We start from the raw sequence: 25,364 nt of genomic DNA, 5'->3' as shown, positions 1-25,364 counted from the left end.
ACAGCCAGGAAGCCACCATCTAGGAAGATCTCCCCCCCTTTATCAGTTACTAAATGTGACAGGGACAGGAGTCAAGCTTCCTTTCCTCCAGAGATTTCATCGTCACTTATCTGTGTTTCTGTTGTGTTCAAAGAACAAAATAGTCATGATGGAATATTGGGAGCACACAGTATGTGCGTGCGTGTGTGTGTGTGCATGCGGGCGCGTAAGTAAAACCTTCCCATAGGGTTTGGGGAATCTTATGGGGATGAAATAGGACATTGGGGAATTGCAGTGCTGGGCCTCTTGTAGAGGGTTCTTGTATGTCCACAAAGTCCTCAAAGCCGGTCTTGAGTTGGGGATAGATCTGTAGGTGAGAAGGAAGAGGAGAATCTTGGCAACAGAAGAAAACCCTCACTGCCATCCACTTACACACCTGCCCAGCGTCCAGCCTGGAAGTCCCCATTCAGGGCCGGGGCTGACCCACACTCGCCTGGGCCTGGCAGAAGGGCTCATCACATAGCTGCTGTGTTGCAATCCTTGGGTGGAATGCAGTACAGAGGGTCAGAGGGCGTTTTGAAATGTGGATTTCTCAGCCTTGACTGTCCGGCCTCACTCTGACTTTTGCATCTCCTTTTAGAAAGTGAGATTTTTTTCCCTTTGTTTTCTGCCTCCTTTTAATGAGGAAAATTGTGAACTCATAGTCTGTGTTGAGTCCCGGCCTACCCTGCTGTGTGCCAAGGCTTTGTTGTGGCGCAGTGATTGGCATTCAACCATCTGCGTCCCACGGCTGATGGCGTGAGGGTGTGGGTGTCGTGGCTGCATCCCGGGCGACCACAAATCCAGCCAGAGCCTTTCCGTGGTCAGGGAGGGGGGCTTGCAGCGGTTCGGGGGGCTTGGTCGGCTGAGCCTTGCATTCAGTCGGCAGAGGAAGCCAGGGAAGTCTGGGGGCCACGCACACAGCCCTGCTTCCAGGTCCCCAGGTCCCCGCCCCTGGACTTGGGATCAGGGCCCTGATGACGGAGTCTGCTGCGTGCCCTGTCCTGTGCTGGGGCAAAAAAAATCTATCAGAGAAGCTCCCTCCTCCTCGGAAGCCCCCCTTTCCTTGTCTGCATGTCCCAGAGGCTCTCCAGATGCTGTCAGTCTCGCCGCGTCTCCTGTAGGGGAATTGCATTCGGGCTTCCTTGTTTACCGCCTGGCTCCACGGCTTCTGCTGGAGCTTGCGACTGTCTCTGGCACCCGTTGCAGTGTGTTCCGAGTGGAGTGGTGGGTTTGTGTTTGTGATACCCGTAAGCTCCTACCGACACCCCAGTGACTAGGAGGGGGGAAATGGGCTCAGAATGGGCGGTGCCTTGGGCCCCTCCTCCCCATCCCCCAACCAAACTGGGATCTAACACCTTCTCCTTGGTGACCGCTTACCATGTTGCACACACCACTGAGCATTTGACCTACCTTATCTCGTGGAATCCATAGAACAAACCAAAGGGGCTATATGGTACATGGGCGCCAAGCAGTTACCCAAGGTTTGTAGCCAGTGAGCAGCAGAGCCACCCAAGTGCTCCAAAAAACAGTTGATTTTCTTTACTAACTGTCCTAGGGGGCATGCGATTTAGTTGTGGAGCCGTACTCAGTGGATCAAAGCCCACCAGCCTCTCTGTCTTTCTCCACCGCTCTGTCCCTCCCAGACCGGCTTTTTGGCCAGAGTGTAACCTCTGATGGGTGTCAGGGGCTGAGTTAGGTGGTGCGTGCTACTGCTTATTGCTGGGAGGAGAGGGTTGTGAACGTTTGAATTTAAACTTTCTTTTCTTTTCTCTTTTCTTTTCTTTTCTTTTCTTTTCTTTCTCTTTCTTTTCTTTTCTTTTCTTTTCTTTCTTCCTCCCTCCCTCCCTCCCTCCCTCCCTCCCTCCCTCCCTCCCCTCCCTCTCTCCCTCTCTCTCTCTCTTTCTTTCTTTTCTTTTTCTTTCTTTCTTTTCTTTCTTCCTTTCTTTTCTTCCTTCCTTCCTTTCTCTCTCGTTTTTTTTTGGCAGTTCAACTTTCTAAAATTAAACAACAACAGCCCAGTTGTCCTTATATTCACTTATATCTGCCTAATGGACTTTAAGGATGTAAATGAATCTACGTCTTACTAGTTTTCAGGCTTTTTAATTCTTGACTAAGAATATATCCTGCTTCTTTTCTCTCCTTTCCGTGACCACGTGGGCCCCATAATATAAAACTTCTCACTTTGTGTAAGTGGCAAATGTGCCATCCAAAGAGAATTTGCAGTAGTTCTAGGCGTGATGATAGAGTGGAAAGGGGTTTTGATAGCACTTTGTTTGTGGAGTGCTATTTGCATAGCAAATCCAAGTGGTTTAAAACCAGTTCCTGTAATTTCCCTGCAAAATAGAGCTATGTAAAAGAAGGTGTTTATAATAATGCTCATTAACTTTGTCCCGTCGTTAAATTAAGACACAGATACTGTTTTTAAGATAAACAATACTGTTTTTCCTTTACTGATTTGAGCTCTCACGTAGTGACTGTACAGGTTGAAATCTATACCGTAAACTCTTTCAAAACTTGACTTGTCCTTCCATGTGATACGTGTCTGTATCGAATAGTGGGTTTTCCAATTGGAGGAGTATTGTATTCTAACATGGTGTTTTGCTTTACAGAATTCAATTTCGTCATAATCTGTCCCTACACAGCAAGTTTATTCGAGTGCAGAATGAAGGAACTGGAAAAGTTCCTGGTGGATGCTTAATCCAGAGGGAGGCAAGAGTGGGAAATCCCCCAGGAGAAGAGCCGCCTCCATGGACAACAACAGTAAATTTGCTAAGAGCCGAGGCCGAGCTGCCAAGAAAAAAGCATCCCTCCAGTCTGGCCAGGAGGGTGCTGGGGACAGCCCAGGATCTCAGTTTTCTAAGTGGCCTGCAAGCCCTGGCTCTCACAGCAATGATGACTTTGATAACTGGAGTACATTTCGCCCTCGAACTAGCTCGAACGCTAGTACTATTAGTGGGAGGCTTTCTCCCATTATGACTGAACAGGATGATCTTGGAGACGGGGATGTGCATTCTATGGTGTACCCACCGTCTGCTGCAAAGATGGCTTCTACCCTGCCCAGTCTGTCTGAGATAAGCAGTCCCGAGAACATGGAAAACCTTTTGGATAATCTCAACCTTCTCTCATCACCCACGTCATTAACTGTTTCAACCCAGTCTTCACCGGGCACCATGATGCAGCAGACCCCATGCTACTCGTTTGCGCCGCCAAACACCAGTCTGAATTCACCCAGCCCAAACTACCAAAAATACACGTACGGCCAGTCCAGCATGAGCCCTTTGCCCCAGATGCCTATGCAAACGCTTCAGGACAGCAAATCGAGTTACGGAGGCATGAGTCAGTATAACTGTGCACCGGGACTCTTGAAGGAGTTACTTACTTCCGACTCTCCTCCCCATAATGACATTATGACACCAGTTGATCCTGGGGTGGCTCAACCCAGCAGCCGAGTCCTTGGCCAGAATGTGTTGATGGGCCCTAATTCGGTCATGCCAGCCTATGGCAGCCAGGCATCTCATAACAAAATGATGAACCCCAGCTCCCACAGCCACCCTGGACACGCTCAGTCGACGTCTGCGGTTAACGGGCGTGCCTTGCCCCACGCGGTGAACACCATGCCCCACACCTCGGGTCTGAGCCGCTTGGCCCCAGTGAAGACAGCTTTACAAGTGCCTCTGCCCCACCCCATGCAGATGAATGCCCTGGGGGGCTACTCCTCCGTGAGCAGCTGCAATGGCTATGGCAGGATGGGCATTCTCCACCAGGAGAAGCTCCCAAGTGACTTGGACGGCATGTTTATCGAGCGCTTGGACTGTGACATGGAGTCCATCATCCGGAACGACCTCATGGATGGAGATACGTTGGATTTTAACTTTGACAATGTGTTGCCAAACCCAAAGCTTCCCACACAGTGTCAAGACGACAACACACAGCTGGGTGTCAGGCTGAGAGGAGCGAACTGGTGAGCAGGTAGAGCACCCCGATATCAAAAGACTTCTGAGAGCAGGACTTAGAAGACAGGAACCCAGTACCTTGCCTGTGTCTTCCATGGCGGGGATTTTTTGGATGGCAGCTGGCCGCCCCTTGCGAGAGGCACCTTTTATCATTCATTCTCCACCCCCTTTCGCAGCTTATAAATTTTCCTTTGGAGCTTAAACGTAAGGAAGCTTTTCCTCTAACTGCTTTAGAGAGTTTCTTTCGACAGACTAGATGGCTGCATCTTTTTAGCAACTCTTCAATAAGTGAACCCATTTGATACAAATCAAATGCTGAAGGGTTTTTTAAAGTGGAATTTTCTCCCACCGAATGATTCAGAGCTGTTTGAGAAAGTCCAGCCCCCCCTGCAAGCATGTCTGTCACCCTGATATGTTGAGTTGAATTGATTTTAATTTGGCTGTATATTCAATGAGTGTGTGTGTGTGTGTGTTTTCTTTCCTAGGCTACACTTAAAAGTACTTCAGATTGTCTGACAGCAGGAACTGAGAGAAGCAGTCCAAAGATGTCCTTCACCCTACCCTTTTCGTTTTCTTGATTAAAAAAAAAAAGAAAAAAAGTGTTTCTTTTTTCCTTTCGTCAGACTTGGCAGCGAAGACACTTTTCCTGTACAGGATGTTTGCCCGATGTTTGCAGGTTACGTGCTGCTGTAGATAAGGACTGTGCCATTGGAAATTTCATACACTGAAGTGCCAAACTCACTACACCATATAATGCAGAAAAGACTTGGATCCTGGTGTGCTTTCAAGTTTTTGTATATAAGCCGTAGCTACAGAATTGTATTTGTGTGCATTTTTGTTTTTTTTAAATATTCATTTGGTCCAAGGAAAGTTTCTACTCTTTTTGTAATACTGTGATGGTCTCATGTCCTTGATAAGTTAAACTTTTTGTTTGTACGACCTGTGTTCTGCTGAACTGATGAATGACAAAGAACCAAGCTCTCCATTCTGCACCTCCACGGAACAGCTCTGGACCTGTTCATATTGCCACATAATTCACAGGAGAACCAGTAGCCTGTTGTCCGTCTGCTGAATTAATGGACTTATCAAAACTCTTTTGGGAAAAAAAAAAAAGAATAGAAAATAGGTTAAACGCCAGCCTTGTACAAGTCTTTTCTATTTCTTTTTTGTTTGTCTTTGTTTTGTTATTTTGTTATTTGCAAATTTGTACAAACACTTAAATGGTTCTAATTTCCAGATGAATGATTTTTGATGTTATGTTGGGACTTGAGATCATTTTTGGAATAGATATTGAACTGTAATGTTTTCTTAAAACTAGAGTCTACTTCTGTTACATAGTCTGCTTGTAAATTTGTGGAATCCCAGATATTTGAAGCAGCATCCGTAATTTTCATTTTGTATTTCTAACTGGATTAGTACTAATTTTATACGTGCTTAACTGGTTTGTACACTTTGGGATGCTACTTGGTGATGTTTCTGGACTAATCTTTCAATCAATTGTAATTAGTACTTGCACACTCAACATTTCTGGCCCTATCTTGGCAGGAGAGTGATGTATAGTTATGAACATTTTGTGTTTCACGTTTAGGAGAACTTGATATGTTTTTATGTATGCGTTTTAAAAAATTCCATCCGCTTCTACTATCCTGTGAATTAAGCATACCACACAGCATTGACTCTGCTGACGGATGCCTGTATGCTCTTTGTTGCAAATACTCCTGGCGGGGGGCCTCGTAATATTTGTAGATCAGAAGGGGAGATCCACCTCTAAAACAGTGCCTCCTTTCTCAAGCTGGGGGTTTTGATCAACTTACACGTTTTGAGTTGAGCTTCAGCAAAAGTTTTCCCTCGTAATACTGTGCTCTTCCTGGTCTAGGTGGAGGTTGGTTCTGTAGCTCTGCCTGAAGAATCAGGTCACACTCATGCTTCATCCCTCTTTCCCTCTGTCCTTGGGCTACTTGGCACCCTGTGGAAGGCCAAGTCGAAGCGGGGAATTTTAAGTGGCACTCAAGTGATTTTTAGAATGTTTTGTGTTCATGAGTGCACGTGGCTACCAAATGGAATAGAACTTGCTTAAAAATCGGGGCAATGAATTTGAAAACCAACAGACCAGCTGTAAGTGGTATATTTGAATTTATTTTAAAAGCCTTAGTGTAAGTTAAGAATTGGAGAGTTTCTTCTGCCTTTAGCAACGCCAATTATAATTTCTGATCATTATGTTGTAATATTGATACTTTCCAATACCTGTACTGACAGACCAAGTAATTGGCTTTGCGTGCCATTTAATCCATCGGTGTGTTCAAGTCATGTGGAACGCCGAGAATCCGCACCATGAAAGGAACAGGTGCACAAAAACCGCTCGTCTGGCCTTCTTGAGAAGGCTCTGATCTCTGTGAACCCAGCCCACTTCACACTTGCTGTGTCTTGCCTGTGAGTTGCGTCTCTGTTGGCTTGGTTTTTCCTCCGTGTTTAACAAGAACATAGGTGTTCTGATGGCGCTCGTCCTCCAGGAGACAGGCTCTACTGTAAGCTCCCACAGTGACTTCTGTGCTTCTGAAAATTCATTAAACAGCCGCCTCTCTAGCCATCTTCATGTTGGCCACTCCAAAATAAGTTCTGGTCATAGGAAACCCCTAGTTCTTCTGAGCAGTGCCTCCTGCACATGTGCTAGAGCTCGCTGGAGCCAGAGTACTCGTGTTCCCCTCTGGGCCGTGTTCCCCTCTGGGCCCACCTGCCACCACTCCCCGCCTCCCAGGCATCACGCGGTGAGGACTCCCCACCGCCCTGTTCATTGAAGAGGCAACCTAGCTACAAATCACTGTTAAAATCTTACTACTTCGTAGGGTGACTTTTAAAAAGATGTTGCTTCCTCTTGAGTCTGTGTAAATATCTTTTTTTTTTTTCCTTCAAATTTTTCTTTGTGTTGAATTCTAACAGGAATCCTGGGTAGCTCTCCGGGGTACAGTGAAGTCCAGTGAAAGGCACCTTGTCTATTTTGAAAACAAAACATTATGTGACCTCTAGTAATTCTTTTTTCTGTAAGAATACTGACTTTCTGGAGTAATGAGTTATATCAGTTATTGTACATGATTGCTTTGTGAAATGTGCAAATGATATCACCTATGCAGCCTTGTTTGATTTATTTCCTCTGGTTTGTACTGTTATTAAAAGCATATTGTATTATAGAGCTATTCAGATATTTTAAATATAAAGTATTGTTCCCGTAATATAGACGTATGGAATATATTTAGGTCATAGATGTGTTACTTGGAAAGTTCTGCTTTGACCAAACTGACAAAGTCTAAATTAATTAGCAAATGTTGTACCCCAGTGAGCAGTAAATCAGTGAAACATCATCCCCAAAAGAGGAGAAGAGACACTTAAAATGGAAACAGTTCCCCCCGAATATATGATTCGGACCCGTTCAGCTGCTGGATATATGTTATCAGTCCTCCCCTCCCACCCACATTCCCCAACTCCCAACTGGAAATTCTTACATTCAGCTCCTAAGAGTTCTTAATTATAAACTGACTTTTTAAACAAGAAGTTTCTCTCTGTGGTTTTAGTTTGGGAGTAACCATTCAGTAAAAGTTGCAGTGTGGTTTATGCAAACAGAACAGCCTAGCATTACTCTTGGCCTCCTCCCTGACGGGGGCGGGGGGCTGACAGCCTGGCAGCGTGGCCAGGTGCGGCCACGTCCATCCCGTCGGGACGCAGTCACTCCCGCCCACATTTCACTACTGGAGTTTAGTAACCAGGTTCCACGTTCCCGTTCCCATACTCTCTGAGAAGTGCCTGATGATGCTGATGTACTTACAGACACAAGAACAATCTTTGCTGTTACTGTTATAAAGCCATAAATGTACATAAATTATGTTTAAATGGTTGGTGTCATTCTTTTCTAGTTGTGCAGAATAAGCTCTTTATTAGGTTTATGGGTTTTTTTTTTCATGTTTTGCTCTCACGTGAGTTCAAACCTTGTCAGCCACGGTTGCCACGGTTTATTCAAATCTGGTATTTCTTTGGGGGGGGTGGTGGAAACAGTCCCTCTGGGACCAAACTATCATCCCCAAGAACTGAAGAGCAAGTAGACTCCCTGGTAACAAACCACCCTGAAGCACTTCATCTGTGGAGCACCTGACACTACATCTGGCACAGAAATGACCAGGCATATGAGATCTCGTGTTGGAATAGGTGGGGCCTGAAGGTAGAAACACCTGGGGAGGGCCCTGGCTAGGAGGTCAGCGAGCAGGGATGGGTGGTGTGGTGGGAGCAGTGGCTTCCCAAGGCCACATGAAGGGGGCGTTGTGCCTTCCACTCAGTGGCCTGCAGGTTGAGGTTTCTTTGTTTGCTTTTTTTTTTTTCAGAAAATGCCCGAGGAATGAGCTGGGATTAGATTAATGATGTTTACTAAATCCAGGATTAAAACCAGGATTAAGTCCCGTCTCTCCATACTTCTGGCTCTTTTGCTAGGCAAGGGGACATCCAAATGAGTTGGAGTAGGAAAAAGGAAATAGGTCATTCTAATGTTTGTCTGTGTAGACACTGGAAGATCAGTCCAGCTTTCAGAGTTTTCGTTTTTTCCTTACTTCCTTTCAGTCAATGGAACCCTTGCTTTAAAAGACACGATAGTCAGAAGTCCAGAGTGTGGAACAGATAAGAGCATCTACCCCCAGACCTGGGTCTTGTGCATAGGTCACTTTGAAAAGTGATCTAGTCCAAATGCAGAAAAACGCCTTGATTGCACCACCAGAACTCAAACCAGCAGGCTCCTTTCAAAACCCTCTGCTACATATACATAAAATCACGCACCTGATGTCCATTCATTAAGACCAGTTCCCGTGTTTTTAACATCAGTTGATAAGAGGAAGCAACACAGTGGGAAGCGACAGATACCCATGGTTGGAGCTCTATGGTTAACATGGAGGGAGAAACTTCCTTCCTCGGACAGTATCTAGGCCCCTGCTGTGACCAGAGACTGACGGATTGTCTCTTGACCTGTGGACCTGCCACACTGAAGGACTCTGCCTTGGCTATGTTCTCCACGTTGGAGCTGACCTACTGTAACAGTGATGGCGCTGGTTAAACTTATACCCGTTGGTGTGGTTAGGTGGGGTGGCAGGCTGTCCCAAGAGACGTGTTGCACTAAGTGGCAGTCTTGGCAGTAGTCACTGTCACGTAGACATTGAAACTTGTATCATCTGTTAGTGTTCCTCATGGGTCATGAGCCTGCAGCCAGGCTGGGCCGTGACCTCTAAAATGACAGTGTGTTCATGTTAGGTTTCCTTATCCTCATTTATTATTTCGTGTAGAAAATTACCCTGGTGATCACATGGATACATGGTCTCTAGGATGTTTTCCAGTTTAAGTAACTGGAAAATGAGTGAAGTTAGTGTGGAATGGAAAGGGAGGTCTGTGCTGGCATGAAAGAATGAGGAAGGGGCTTCCTTGGTGGCGCAGTGGTTGAGAGTCAGCCTGCCGATGCAGGGGACATGGGTTCGTGCCCCGGTCCGGGAAGATCCCACATGCCGCGGAGCGACTAGGCCCGTGAGCCATGGCCGCTGAGCCTGCGCGTCCGGAGCCTGTGCTCCGCAGCGGGAGAGGCTGCAGCAGTGAGAGGCCCGCGTACCGCAAAAACAAACAAAAGAATGAGGAAGGCAGGTAGTCCTGGGTGGTGGTGGGTAATCTGGATGTGAGATGGAGACAGCCGAGGTACGAGCTGCAGGTGAAGGGCAGGCCTTTGGATCCTTTGACCAGAGGAAGCTGCAGAGTGGCATGGGCATCTTGAAGTTCAAGAGAGAACTTCTAGTTTTGCAGGTGGCTGGGAGAGGAGGCTTTCTATGCAGATCCCAGGCTTCGCCAACATGGCTGTGAGAGGGAGAAGCTGCATACTTGAGAAGGCATTCACCTGTTAGGGAGAAAAGGAGATGGAAGCCAACTTCCTTAGGCCGTCTTTTCTCTGCTTGACTGGGAGCAGGATACTGTTTTCAGCCCTACTGCCCATGAACTCAAAGGCAAAGTTGAAACTTCTTGGCATTAGTACTTTTATCACGTTCATGTCTTCGAAAAGTGAAAGTCTTGTTTACACTGGCAGCCACTGGTGGAAAGTAGAGATTTACATCCTCCAGGAAGAAAGAGGGCAACTTTTGGGGGGCTTGTTAGTCATTCTTTACATTTCCTTCCGCGAGCTCCAATCCCCGACAAGCAACTTTCAGAGTTTGCATAAAACTTAAAATTGCCTAAGATGGTAACCCACGTGCTGGAGTTTCTCTAAACCCACTCTGGGGATTGTAACGTTACTAAAATTGCTGCTCCAGTGGGGTGATCTTAGCTGCTTAGAACAGAGCTCACAGTGGGCCATTTTAACACAGATTTCTCTCTCTGGTGAATTGGGGTAGAGGACGGTCCGCTTTGCACCTTTGGTTGCAAACTGGTTCGAGAACAAACCAGAGATGCCCTCTGCTTAGTCTGTGCTGTGGCAGGGACACTCGGAGTGTTTGCAGAGCAGTGAGCTTCCCTGATGCGTGGGCAGTGATTTCCCCACAGATGAGGTAAGTTGAGGATACCTTCTACGTGCCTCACCGGTTTGATGTGAGGATTGGAGGGTGAGGTAATGTCTGCAGATGACTTCCCCTGTCAGGGGAAAAGCCTCAACTGAGGAGTTGGTGTCAGCATAGGTAATGGTAGGCCTTGGAGATTCGTTTCCTTAGTGGGGCTTCTGGACAGTCAGCATTTCCCCGCAGGGTAAGTGGAAGAGCTGCTTGGCTCATTTCCGTGGTTTCTCCGCATTGCCATTTGCAGGCCTCCGTGTCTTACACAGGGGAGTGGGTAGACATTTTACCAGACCCAAACTCCAGGAGAGTCCATAACCTCTCCTTGGTAACTCTAGAAGCACTTAGTAAGTTGTAAGCCCATTATGTGCCCAATACAAACTAGTCGAGATACTTGTTTCCCAAGAACAAGTGGACCTATATTAAGGAAATTGAGAGACATTTGTAGACTATTTGACCTCGACGTCACCCTACTCATGTTCACCCAGAGCCTGTGGAGGACGTCAGCTCCGTGTGCCCTTATAGGCTAACCTGTAAGGTAGGGAATGAGGAGAGGAGAGGGCCAGGCTGATGTTGAGGGGGTCTCGTGGTGTGCTGGAGCCGATCGCCCATTCACAGGAGCTGATGCTTAAGTGTGCAGGAATTCTGTGAGCCGATTTCAGATAGCACCATCATTTGCAATTAACTTAGACAAACTTACGCAGTTACATTTAAAAACAAAGGCAGTAAACACTCGAAACTCATCATGTCCTCGTGAACTACACGTGGCTCTTGTCTGCTCTGGAAGTAAATATTTGCCCTGGTTGTATCTTAGAATGGGGATGCTCCCACTGCTGGTGCTGAAGCTGAGCAAAGTTTCAGTTTAATAAATATAGTTTGAACGAGGTGGGAAATGGCTCTAACAATAAATCATACCAAGTTTTTTGTTTTTATTTTTTGGCGGGGGGCCGTGCTGCACAGCTCGTGGGATCTTAGTTCCCCGACCAGAGATCGAACCTGGGCCCTCGGCAGTGAGAGTACGGAGTCTTAACCGCTGGACCGCCAGGGAAGCCCCATGTCAGTTAAATTTATTGAGAAAACAAATTTATTAAGAAAAGAGTTAGTGGATTGGGATGCAAGTCCCTTTGTCAAATCCTGGCTGAATTGCCTTCACTGCCATATGTTGGCTACAGATGAAAGAGTTCGCCAAAAATCAATTGGCCTGATAGAGTTTACAGTAAAGGCTGTTGTGTATTTTGTTATTTATAGAGTGTGTGTTGCATATTCTTATATCAGTAAATTCATAATAAACATATACATATGCGCAGGCATATGTTATATGTGCAGCTCCGTGCTGCCTCCACAGAGCAGGTTAAACATTGACCAGTGCACCACGGACGGGTGTAACGAAGGCATTAAAGGACTCGCGGTTTGGATGACACAGGAGAACAGGTGGAATGGCAGTGAGAGAGGGAGAGAACAGGAAGTTGTCTCAAGGTCCAGGGTGTGGTCACGCCAGTCGGTGATTGACAGGCAGTGAGGATGGGGCCCTAGAGTGGAAGAGGTCGGGGGAAGAGGAAGCCTGAAGATTGCATGGAGCATGCAAATTAGACTTCAGAGCCAACAAAAGAGACTGCAAGGAGGCCGGGGTGGAGAGGAAGTCTCAACTTCAAGCGCCCAAGCCTTTAATCTGGGGGAGGAACCAAGTGGCAGGTAGATGTCAGTGGCTAGGAAAGGTACACGGGGGAGTAGCTGAATGCCCTAAGCATCGACAGAGGTTTTTTAATTTTTTAAAATTTATTATTATTATTTATTATTGTTATTTGCCATGCCGCATGGCTTTCGGATCTTAGTTTTCCGACCAGGGATCGAACCCGGGCCCTCGGCAGTGAACGTGCAGAGTCCTAACCACTGGATGGACAGGGAATTCCCCAACAGAAGTTTTTGAAACAGGAGGGTGGAAGGGGAAGGTTCTGGAGCCGGGAAAGGAATACAAAAGGATGCCAGTTCTGCTTTGGGGACTCGTGATGGTTTGCCAAATGGAAATAATCACAGCTGCTCAAACCGGAGTTACTGAGGGAAACAAATGACCCGAGTTAAGACCCTATCACAGTGCCTGGCACATAGGAAGGGCTCACAAAATAGTGGTGACCAGACATTCTGGTTTGGCCAAGACAGGCTTGGGCTAATTGTGCCCAGCACGATTATTATTAGCTGTTCTTGTCAAGTGTTTGGGTGGTTAATTATATGTTTGACCTATCAGCAAATGACTGTTTTCCAGTTAATCACTTCCTAGAACCCTCACTTCACAGTGGACATACCAAGAGTCCCCCTGGAAGAAGCGGTCTCTGGCTGGAGGGCTTTTCTTCTAAAGGAATGTTCGCCCGGTGTCTGAATAGCATAGGTTAATCTAAGGCGTACAAGGTCTTTCCCTACCTTCTTCCGCATTCTCATCTCTTCCACCCAATGTACCAGTCACACCCGACAGCCATTCCTTTTTATGCTTCCAGCTGTTTCACATGCTGGAAGATTTTGTCTGGAATGCCTTTCTCCTCCTTTCCTTGTCAACAAGGTACAGCTCAAAGCCTCCTCCTACCCTTCGCTGCCCTCATATCAGAGTCGTTCCTTGCATAGGTGGGCTAGATGGTTCTCAGGACTCCTTTTCCAAATGCAGGCACGTGTCTTTGTTTAGCTCTGGCTCCATCGTCATAATCCTCAATAGTCCTCCCTAGGCAGCCCCCTAGCCATCCTGCTGAGAAATTCAGAGCCCAGCCTGACTGACTTGGGTCATCACCAGGCTCCAGTGAGGCTAAAGCAACTGGTCAGTGCTTGCCACTGGACACAGCCAAAGGCATTCCTCTGGGGTGAGCCAGTCTGCGTCTGCCTACATTCCAACAAGTTGAAAGCAGACCAAGAAGCCCAAGATATTTGGGACCAGTCTGGAGCTGCTATTCACTTTCTTCAACCAAGGAAAGTTCAGAGGCAAGAGAAGGGGGGATGTGACCCAATGATGAAATGGGATCATTGGCTTCCTTCCAGCCAGCCATCCCCACAGGCTGCTGAATCCTCCCTTTCCGTATACCTCTTCTCCGGGCTCAGGGACCAGGGTCCAGTCCCCTTTGCTTAGTTCCCACCTCCAAAATTGCCAATAACAAGACTGAAATGCCAGTTTATCTGCTTACCCTCCAGAGGGTTGTACGTCTATAGAAATGGCTAGGTTGTGTCAATCCTGGAACAGTCCTAGGCTCTCCACTTAAAAAAAAAAAAAAAAAAAAAAAAAAGCACAGCTGGTCACCCTGAGATAGTTGCTGACTTGTTTTTCACAGAACCTGGCCGGAGAAGACACTGTCATTTGTAATTTTTGCCTTGGTGTTGTGTCATTGGATTGTCTCCACTCTTCCCCTACAGAAAGGAATTAGACAAAATAGGTGGGTTTTGCATTCTGATTATAAATAATATTTTGAAATTAATTTGAAATTTTCAAATATTTTTTTGAAATACAATGTTATTCTGAAAGGAACGTAATCATTCTCCTTTACAAGATAACAGTTTTTCCTACCTCAATTCACCACATGTACCAAAACAATGACTTGGTAAAAAGGAGACATTTCCTGAAGTCAGGCAATTCTGTTTGAAAGTACGTGTGAAGTTGTGATAAACACACCCTGAATAGAACATTTCATTTATTCTTAAGAAAGTGTCTTATGAGATCTCAACAGTTGTTAGAGCCCTGTGGGCTGTATTTTAGATTAGTATTATCTTTAATGTTCCAGTTCCCTTTTGACTCCTTTTTTTTCTTTGTCTTGATTGATATTGTATTAAAAGCATGAATAATTTTCAAAAGCCTGGATTGGACTGGCTGGAGGCATTTAACAGCTGTATGGAATCTCATGTAACCATCACGTGCCTTTCTTTGGAAACAACAATTGTCCTTGTCTTTTGTAAGAAAATCACATGATTAAAAAAATAGATGGCTAGCAATAATTCTGTTGTCACTTGGTTACTGGCAGGAGTAGGAATAGGGAGGAAGATGTAAAAAAAAAATGCATTCTTGGATCCCTTAGCCACACCAATCTGCAAACCTTCCTGGAGTAAATAATTTCCTTTGTCATTTCTGGGTAACTAAAAAAAGGCTTCGGAATGTTTCCAGGCTTGGGCATTCAGTTGTGTAATACTTTTGGAGTCTGAGTTACCTTACTTTGCTCCAAGAGTTGGCTCAAAACCCAGCCATCGTCCCCCCTGCTGGATCTGAGTGTCAGAGAAACTGATATCAGTTGAATGAATGAAAATTCAGTCTTTATTATGGACAATAATACTCCCTCTGGGATTAGACTTTCTTAATATTCTTGACAGCAAAAAGAAGTTTGTATCAGCTTTGGATCCCAAAGATGCTGTTTTGACCTAATCGTCTTGAGATGAAGCCTGACTCTGTCTCAAATGTCCCCACCTGGGAAGGGAGCTGCCGGCTTCCACGGCAGAGAGCCTGCCCACGTGGGGAAAAGGGGAAGGCCTCCTGCCACCTTCTAGATTCCAGAGAGTGAATGTTCCAAATACGGAGTGTTTGAAAGCTGTAGGGCTGGTCACTGACCAGCACAAAAAAAGTGTTGGAATTGAGTGCTTCTCTGAGAAATGAGCCAATGTTATTTTCCAGGGCAGTTCTAAGACTTATGGAAGAAAAACTATAATTAAGGAAAGTGGGTGGATTATTAGGAAAGGTTTGTTTTCTTCCAAAGGTTTGTGATCTTAGTAGCATTTTGCAGGGGCCATACCTAGCATCTGGTGAAGTTAGTTCCTCAGCCTCCCTTTGAATTAAAATGAGCGGAGGAAAACCCACTCTGTATGGATCACAGACCAGGGAAGATGTCTAGAGACCCAGAGGAAACTGGCTGAAGTAAGACACCGTGTTTCTCTAAGTGTAAACTACCAATTGCGGGCAACAGAATAATTTGGGAAGATTTGTAAAATGCAAATTCCTGGGCTCCCTCCTCAGACCTGTGGGTTCAGGAATCTGGGATGGGGGGAAGGGGGGGTAGGATGGCTGAGAAATCTGCATTTTAATCATTCCAGGTGATTTTTGTGAACACTGAAATTTGAGAACCACCACCAGTCTCTGGAGATACTGCGACATTAACTGCTATTCGTTCATTCATTCAGCAGTTAAATGTCTTCTGAGCACCTGTGTACCCCGGCCCTCTGTGCTGGGATGCCCCGTGTGGTGCACAGGACAGACCCGTCCTCTGCCTTCATGAGGCTTTCCGTTTCCTGCCCTCTTCAGATGTCTAGTGAGGTTTACCAGAAAGACGTCATGAAGTGTTCTTTAAAAATAGGCTACTGGGGTCAGGTAGAGTACTGGCCTGATAACTGGTTCCGAAACTCTAAAATTTCCAACATCCTTCAAAGGCTTTTACCTGCCTAACCTGCAGGGCATACTGAGTAAGCTAGTTGAGGAGACTGGCCTTCTGTCCTCGAGGCGCTAACAAATCCAGGCCCGGTCTGGCCTCTAGCCAGCACCAGGATCCATCCCTGAGTAACCACTGTGGAGTGGCCTGAAGTAGCTTCAGCCAAGAGGGCAGACCTGGAAACACAGCCAATTTTGATCCCTACTAACCAAAGGGCAGTGCGAAGTGCATCCAGGTCTGAGGAAAATAACCCAGTCTGTGTAGGGTCTGTTTTCCATTGGGAATGAAGCTTTTTTTAAAAAAAAACAATTTAATTTTATTTTTTTAATAGCTGCAGGAGAGAAATAGCTCATCTTGCAAGATTTTCGAAGGAATGTAGCTGGACCCAGATGTCCCGGCTGAGATGAGCTTACAATACCGAGCTGGAGAGCCAGGCTGGGCCGACCACTGCCTTGCCCCTGGGCCAAGCCTGCGCAGCTCTAGGGCAGAGTGCTCCAGGGTGGAGATCTCCAGGGTGGAGAGCCTCTCTTCCAAACCTTGGTGAGGAACAGCAGCCACGGCCCTGGGGCAGGGTCCGTTGCCCCCCGTGATGATAGCACCTTGACACTTCATTTGGGTGGTGTCCTCAGGCTGAGCTCTGCCCCAGACAAGGGAACAGTTCCAGATCACTGGAAGTCTCCGCCTCTGTGGTTGCCTGGATTTTTTCTATTTTGTTTGTAAAATATCCTCCAAAGTAGGACATAAGTCTCTCTTGCCAAAAGAACCATATCCAATCAGCTTGACCAGTTCAGGGTCATCACAGGCATGTCTATGATTGAGCCAAGTTGATGACTGGAGGCGTCCTCGATGCCAGAACTTGGCCTCCGTGCACCGGTGCTGAATTGAATTTCGGAGAAAGAGTTTTGGGTGAAGTAGAAAAGAATAGCTTTATTGCTTTGCCAGGCAAAGCGGGGCACAGCGGGCCCATGCCCCTCAAAACTGTGTGTCCCAACCTGGGAGGATTTGGTGAGGAGTTTTATAGCAAATGGTTCAAGGGCAGGGTGGCTGATAAGGATCAGGGCACAGGGCCTGCAGTCCTTTAATCTGGCTTCAGGTGGTGTCCTGATGAGCTTCTCAGGTTATCAAATTGTGATCTTCTGTGGAATGAAGAACGCTAGCATCTTCCATTTCTTGGGGGTTTTAGTTCTGTAGAAGAGCGCAAAGATATCGTTTTATGTGTATTCCTTGAGGCGGAACCAGGACCCTGCCCCAAGGCTGCACTATTGTTTCTTGACTGCCCCTCCCTTGTCCCTGCATCCCCTCCCTTCCCTGATTAGCAATTGTTTGAATCTGCCCTCTGGAACTCAGGGAAGGTCATGGAAGCTGGAGTCTATTCCCTACAAGCAAGAAATGGGGGAACACAGAAAGGCTTTCTTCATGCCCAGGAACCCCACAGGGTCCTGCTTGGCTTCATCCTCAGTGCTTGGAGGTAGATCTCATGGTTGACCCTTCCTCCTTCGTTCCCTCCCTCCATCTCTCTCCCTCATCCCCTCACCCTTCCCTTCTCTTTCTCTCACTCACTCTTTATTATGGAAATTCCAAACATAAACAAAAGTAGGAAGAATTAAAAAGTATCATGAATCTCCACATACTCATCACCCAGGTTGAATAGTTATCAACTCATGGCCAAACTTGTTTCATGTATACTCACCCTTGAATCTGGATTATTTTGAAGAAAACCCCATATATCATATAATTTCACTTGTTTAAAAATAGATATATAATTATATAGATAAGAATTCTTCTAAGTTAAAAAACATTTTTTGGCCACATAATTTACATACATTCAGATCCTTAGAACTTGTGTACCACTCAGTCAGTTGGACAGCTGCAAATCAAGGAAACAGCATGTTTTTATCACCCCATGCCTTCGTGCCCCTTCCCAGTCAGTGCCCTGCATGAAGAAGCAACCGTTGATCTGATTTCTGTTGCTACCGGTTATTTTTTGCCTATTCTGGAATTTCATATAGATGGGCTCATATACTGTACTTTTTCTGCTCCTGGCTTCTTGCATTCAGTGTGTTACTTTGAGATTCATGCAGGTTGTTGCTTGCATCAGTGGCTTGAGCCCTTCTATTTTTGAGGAGTGTCTCATTGTATAGATACGCCAGTTGGTTGATCCGTTCTTCTGTTCATGGGCATCCTGGACTGTTTCCAGTTTTGGCGAGCATGAACAAAGCTGCTCTAAATGTTCTTGTACAGGGCTTTTTTCGTGGACATATATTTCATTTCTGTTGAGTAAATATCTAGAAATGGAATTGCAGGGTCATAGGTATATTTTCCTTTTTTTTGTTGTTTTGGGTTTTTCATTTTCTTTTTTTATTCCAGTATAGTTGATTTACAATATTGTGTTAGTTTCAGGTGTGTGGCAAAGTGTATATATGTATTCCCCCTCAGATTCTCTATTTTCCTTTTTAAGAAATGCCAAATGGTTTTCCAGAGTGACTGTCTCCATTTACATTCTCACCAGCAACATATGAAGAGTTCTGATTGGTCCACATCCTTTCCAAAAATATAGTATTTTTCATCTTTTTAATTTTAGCTATGCTGGTGTGTGTAGTGGTGTCTCATTACGATTTTAATTTTCATATCCCTGATGATTAGTGATGGTGAAACCTTTTTCATGTGCTTATTGGCCATTTGTGTGTCTTCTTTTGTGAGGTGTCCATTCAAGTATTTTGCCCATTTTTTAATCGGGTTGTTTGTCTTTTATTTTTTGTGTTATAGGAGGTCTTTATGTATTGTGGATTACAAGATATAGGTGTTTAAACCAATCAATACATAACCTTGTTTTGGTGGGTGACTGTTTAAGACACCTTATTAAAAAAAAAAGATATAGATGTTCTATCTATGTATCTATCTATCCATCCAGATATACGTGTTGCATGTATTTTCTCCAATCTGCTACCTATTCTTTTGATAGTGTCTTTTGATGAATAGTACTTTTAAGTTCAGTTTATATTCATTTTCTCTTTTATGGTTTGTGCTTTCTGTGTGTTCACCAAGAAATCTTTACCTACTTCTGTATTCTCTTTTTTCTTTTTTTAAGTAAATTTATTTATTTACTTAATGGCTGCACTGGGTCTTCGTTGCTGCGTGTGAGCTTTCTCTAGTTGCGGTGCGCGGGCTTCGCATTGCGGTGGCTTCTCTTGTTGCAGAGCTTGGGCTCTAGGCGCACGGGCTTCAGTAGTTGTGGCATGCGGGCTCAGTAGTTGTGGCTCGCGGGCTCAAGAGCGCAGGCTCAGTAGTTGTGGCGCACGGGCTTAGTTGCTCTGCGGCGTGTGGGATCTTCCCAGGCCAGGGCTCGAATCCATATCCCCTGCGTTAGCAGGCGGATTCTTAACCACTGCGCCACCAGGGAAGTCCCCTGTATTCTCTTATGTTTTCTTCTAATCACTTTGTTGTATACATGGGATCAAGAACTAAAACAATAACAAAAACATAACCACAGTACCATTATTACACATAAAGAATAAAAAAGTTCTTAATATTATTAAGTATCCAGTCAGCATGATGTTCAGATTTTCTCAGTTATTTTCTAATTTTTCCTTACAGTTTTTGACATTTACATTAGAATGCAAATAACATTCATATATTGCTATTTTTATATGTTTCTAAGAATCTCTCTTAAGCTATATATATCTCCCCCCCACACACTTTTTTTGCACTCTGTTGAAGAAACTGGGTCACTTGTAGAGTGTCCCACAGCTTGGATTTTGCAGATTGCATCTTCATGGGGTCGTTTATTATATTTCTCATCCCCTGTGTATCCTGAAAAACTAATAGATCTAAAGGCGTGATCATATTTAGGCTCAATTTTTGTCAAGAATACTTCATAGTGTTCTGTGAATACATAGGGCTGGAAGTATATGGTGTTTGATTCTCTCTCTTTTGTATGATGTTAGCAGCCATTGACAATCGTTGTTATTGTGATTATTTCATTAGGGTCATAAAATGGTGATATTCCATCATTTCTTCTAAATTCACTAGCTGAAACTTTCAGTGAAGAGACTTCCTGAAGTAATGATATGGATGTCCTGTGGACTTTATCTTGAGTAGTTCTGGGAATGCCAGTGTTTCTAGAGTTATTAATCTGCCTTTGTATCACTAGATTTAAATTTTTCTGCAAGGCATTAGGCTGAAGTTGTTGCTTATTGATAGTTACAACAACAGCAATAATAATCGCTACATGCTTGAGCACCTTGGGGACAGGTTCTAACCTAAACACTCAATGCATTTCACTCATCAGATATTCTGAGTTGGAAATTATTACTCATAGATCCTCATGGCTTCTACCGTAAGATGATAGCAGACTTATCTAATGATCTCCGATCTTCCAGGCCACTGTCTCCCACTATGGATATGTGGAAGACTTTCCTCCTCCTTTAACTTTATAGGTTTGAAAAGATTTATATCATTAAATGCCTTTCCCTGTGTGAAAAAATATGAACTCGGGACAAACAGTCACATAATAGGATGTTGACTATTCCCATTAAGTTGAAAGAGAAGGGCCGTGGCTACAGCATGAGTAATCCCAAATCTGGCTGCTTACTGATTCAAGCCAGAAATTTAAACACATCATTTGCCCCTTACAAAGGCTCCATTTCCTCCTTGGTAGAATGGGAAAAAATAATACTGGGTCATGACTTGCTGCCAAAGAGGTGTTTCCTACTAGAGACCAACTGGAGACAGCTTGGGTAGGTGGTGAGGTCTGTAACTGCTCCCAAGTGAATATAGAAAAACATCCAGAGAACACACCTTCCCTGGTGGAGAGCCCCCATTTTTCCTTCTTTATAGCTTCGTGTCTTTTAAGAGGAAATGATCTAAGTGACTAGATGTTTGAAGGAAATTATTAAACAGAATACTTAAAATTGGGTTTGACTTGAAAGAAGAAAGTGTTTAAGGTTTGAAAGACTAATGGGTTTATGCTACATAGCAGTCCGCTCTGGGATGTACCTCTCAGCTGGTTCGTAGGCAGAGAGGTTTGCATTCTCTTTCTTGATCTGAGGAACAGGATTATGTCTTGTGTGTGCAGCTGCTTGTGCCTCCTTCTGTTTCCTTGCCTTTGAGTCCCTTCCACAAAAATATCCTCCACATACCCAGCAGTTTCTATCCCTTTGCACATTTAACTCCATTATAAGACAATCTGTTCTCCCTGAAAACTTCACTGAGGATTGCTGTTGGCTTTCCTGAAGATGCAGATATGTTTAGTAAAAGTTTACCAGTCTCCATTGCTTTAAGGGTGGGATTCTGATTTACGTAGAATGAGGATACACCCCAGTTCCTCCAAGATAGCCTCAACTTATGACTGTCACCCAGTTGTGATTATTAACAGTATCCTCTTTCCCTTTCAGAAGTGTCTTGGTGTAGATGAACATCATGTGGGCACGTTACCTGTACCCACTAGTCACCCATTACTTTTCTTTAGGCCCAGCCATGAAATGGTGGAAGTGAGCCCTGGGGGAATGAAGATTAGAGTCAGCAGGTTGAACAAAAGACCTCCTGGCTCTTCTTGAATAAAAGAATCACTAGTGTTTCATGACTGTTCCTCTGATATGGTCAATGAGACTGAGAAGGCCACCTCATTCTTCTTTAGACTTGTTACTTTTGATAACTAGGAAACATGTTTTTCATCTGAAGCCACTTCAAGTCAACCATGAGGCAGCATATTTCAAGCCAGTTTAGCAAGAAGATAGCAACGAACATGCTCCACGTAAGGCTGTCCACATGGATCTGAGTTGCTGTCTTACAAAATGAGGCCAGATGTTCACGGCTGGGTATAATACTCCAGAAGCTTTTGCCCAACAATCGAGAACAATATTAAGAGGGTGTGATGGCTGGGGATGCTGTCCACTTCAGACGGGTGTCTCAGTGCTCTCTACCTGTGTACCACAGCAGATTAGCGTCGTCCAGATGAGCAGAGAGGCAGGGGAAATTCAGCTTGATTTGAAACACAAGCATGCAAGCAAAAACAACCTAAGGTCTACTCATAAGAGCCCCATACAGAGTTGGTCTGAGTCAGAAGTGGACACAGCTGGACACAGCTAAAATAATCAAGTGTTTTGCCTAATAGCGGCTCTAGACTCAAACAGGGAAAGACAGATAAAAGCTGAGCTCCTAAGTGAGTTCAATTTAGGTAACTTTTTGGGATATACACAAAAATCATTCATGAATTAGTCTGGTCCTTATTCATTTATACATTCTTCTAACAATGTAAGAATCAAGATAATTGACCTGAAAACATTTGAAAAACTGAAATGTATATAAATATTAAGTATTATTATTGAGAATCAACTATATTCATGATGTTGTGTTTAGGACTGTGTGAACAAAAAGACCAGTAAGACATGATTCTTATCTTCAAAAAGCTTATAATCTAGTAAAGCAAATTATAGCAATCCAGACGAGCTCGCCCTGACCAAAGCTAGAACAAGTTGAGCAACAAAATAAATCACAATAGTATCTATATTTAATAGAATTTAATATAATTTATAGACAATACATTATACATAATTTATAATGACTGTAATTTAATATAATCATATATTCCGTAATGTAATATATAGCACAGTTATATTTAATATTAATTTTATATAAAGTAAGCATCCTTGAGTTGATACTGATAAGTACAATATAAGTGACTGAAATAAATAAATATGTGAGGAGGAGGGACAACTCTTCTTTACAGAAAATCCTTGTGAATAAATGTGGAAGGAATGAGGGAAATAAAGATTACTGATAGAATATCGTCACAGTGGGGCTTCCCTGTGGCGCAGTGGTTGAGAGTCCGCCTGCCGATGCGGGGGACACGGGTTCGTGCCCCGGTCCGGGAAGATCCCACATGCCGCGGAGCGGCTGGGCCCATGAGGCATGGCTGCTGAGCCTGAGCGTCTGGAGCCTGTGCTCCGCAGTGGGAGAGGCCACAGCAGTGAGAGGCCCGCGTACCGCAAAGAAAAAAAAAAAAAAAGAATATTGTCATAGTAATTATTGTAGGAAGATCCACCGATGAACAGTAAATTAGAGGGCCAACGTTTAAGGAGAAACAGTTCATCCCCCCCTGGGGTGGAGGGATGCAATTACCTGCCGTCAGGTGGGAGGTATGGACCTGGGTGGAGGATGTGGATGGGGAATCAGGCTGCCTTCCTGGGCAGGGAGTGTTTGGCTGGTCCTTAAAGGCTGGGAGAATTTCGATACGCATGTTTGGGCTGGGCAGGTGAGGCTTCTAAGGTGGATGGTGTTTTAAAAGTCTGGGCCAAAGCACAGGGTGGGAGAGGGCAGGAAAAGAGTGAGTGGGTAGCTTTGGCTGGAGGTCAACATCCTCAAAGAGGAATGGCGGAGGCCAGGCCCCTCACGGCAGTAGGTGGAGGGCCAGAAGCCAGGCCGAGGCTGTTGAGAACACTCCTTGGCTGAGCATGGGGAGACTTCACCCACTGAAGGGATCAGGGACACAGTCTGAACCTGTCCCCATTGCCTTGAGAGCAACTAAAGGTGTGATGAGGGAACAGATGGTGTATTTTAAAGGCCTTTGTGGAGGCTGAGGCCGCAGTGGGGGAATGACCAGGAGACCAGTGTGTGCAGAGAGGCGGGTGAGATTCCCATTGCACAGGGGGGTCTGTTCCGTGAACGCTGGGTCACTTGGGAAGCAGGTCTGGCCCCAGGTCTTTGTCCTTGGCTACTGTCTGCTCTGTGACTCTCTCACAGTACCAGGGATTGCTGCTGTGACGTGGAACCTTGCCTGCTCAGAGAGAGAATCATCTCCTTGTCAGGCTCTTTCACGTTCTGGGAGTCAGCTCGTTGGCCTGACAGGGTCACTGGGTCCAGGGGTGTCGGGAAGGTTCTGTGGGTACGCTGAATGTCTAGAGGGGATGTTTGGGGCTTGGCCTAGTTCCTCTTACTCCCAGTGGAAACGCTGTCTCTGGAGCTTCCCCCTACACCTTTCCCCGCAAAGTGGGGGTGGATTTGGGCATGAATGTTCCTCTGAAGAAATGTGCTGGATTCTTATGTCATGGCTAGACAGGCCCCCCGCTGGGCCTGTTTGCTGTCCCTTTCCTTAGTGCTCCCGACGGTGTCAGGAGATTTGGGGAACTTGTGACTCATCATAGCCAGCGACTGTGGCCATTCTGCTGAGAAGCCCTGTCTCAAGGGAAGAGGCAGGGGTCACCCAGGTAGGTGCCAGCAGTCACTTGACTCCCAGGGATGACAAGCTCAAGTGGGACTTTATGGCTGGGCGTGATGGAAACCATAACACATGGCTCTCTGGAGCAGGGCCGTGCTGGCTGGGAGGATGTTTGGCTCTGCTTGTGTTTGAACGGTCTGACGACAGCTATAAAGCTTAGCAGCTGTGAGGTAGATCAGGTACTGCAGGACTTTTGGACTTAGGTTAACCCTGGGGTCTTGAGACTAGAGCTGCAGCTTTGAAGAATTCAAGCAATGAGACAGCACGTACTGAGAAAAGTAAACTCTTAAGCTCTCTGCATATTCAGTTCTGGAGGCTCTGTTGACAGCAGCCCTTCCATTAATTAATTTTCCGAAGAGATGAATTACCATTTGTCTCCTTCCAGGAGCTGACCTCTAGATGCCAAATAAATATCCCTTTACCTTCCGGGAACCTAGTGTTTTGACTTGGGCCCACTGTAGACACTAGAACTAACTCCTTCATGGAGAGTTGGTAGCAAAACTAGGGAGGGAGATTAGGCAGGCCTCTGCCACCCCTTCCTTCGTGTCACTGTGATAAGGAGTCACGAAATCACGGGGATTAGTGTAGACCTAAAAACACCGCGTCCCGGCACGGGTGCGGTCCCGGCGCGAGTGCGGTCCCGGGCCTTTCTGTGTCCAGAGCGGGAAGCTGAGTGGCAGGCGGTAGGGAGGAGTGGTTGGAGGGTTGGGATCTGTTCTCAGACTCAGTGTCGAGTCCCGGCGCCTCCACACACAGATATGTAAGCTTGGGCCCGTGCCTTCTCCCAGCCGGGCCTTTCTTTCCTCCCTGATAAAATGAGATAACGATGCGTTCTTTTCCGGGTTGTTGTGAGGCTTCAATAAATAACAGTGACCGTGAACTCCCTGTACAGAGTCTAGTCCCGGGCAGCGTGAGCTCCCACCCTTCCTTCTTTTAACCTCCTTAACGAGGTAGATGTTCCCAGCTTCACTTTCAAGGGAGGAGGCCGAGGTGAAGCAGCTCGGCCAAGGATGCAGACGCCCCAGTCCACGCTCTTTCCGTCACACCAGGCTCCCTCCGGAGGTCAAAAGGCTGTGTGGGCCCCGAGAGGCTGGCGCCGACCTTTGAAGCTCTTTCAAGCGTCTTTGCCATTTGCCGAATCATGCCTGGAAAAATCTGTTCATCAGACATGTGCCCTGCCAGGTCGTCCAGCAGACCAGGCGCTTTATTTTTTTATTTTTATTTTTTGCCAGTGAAACAGGCTGCA

The 25,364-nt window shown here is 45.6% G+C and overlaps 1 protein-coding gene across 3 annotated transcripts in view; it reads left to right on the top strand.

Annotated features, from left to right (window-relative positions):
* FOXO1 (forkhead box O1) overlaps positions 1–25,364 on the top strand; it is a 409,656-nt gene that overhangs the window by 84,280 nt on the left and 300,012 nt on the right. For 2 of the 3 annotated variants that reach the window (XM_032611268.1, XM_032611266.1), the window contains exons 2-3: positions 2,631–3,990; positions 4,460–7,859. The exons of the other annotated variant lie outside the window; for it this stretch is intronic. In XM_032611268.1, coding sequence (XP_032467159.1) covers positions 2,631–2,648 — 18 coding nt within the window. In that variant the 3' untranslated portion in view covers positions 2,649–3,990; positions 4,460–7,859. Of the gene's footprint in view, positions 1–2,630; positions 3,991–4,459; positions 7,860–25,364 lie in introns of those variants that run through there. 3 annotated transcript variants of the gene reach the window in all.

This window comes from Phocoena sinus, chromosome 18 (assembly GCF_008692025.1).
Source record: "Phocoena sinus isolate mPhoSin1 chromosome 18, mPhoSin1.pri, whole genome shotgun sequence".
Lineage (NCBI taxonomy): Eukaryota > Metazoa > Chordata > Mammalia > Artiodactyla > Phocoenidae > Phocoena > Phocoena sinus.
Note: the sequence above shows the minus strand (reverse complement) of the source record. Positions and strands in the feature narration are given on the sequence as shown.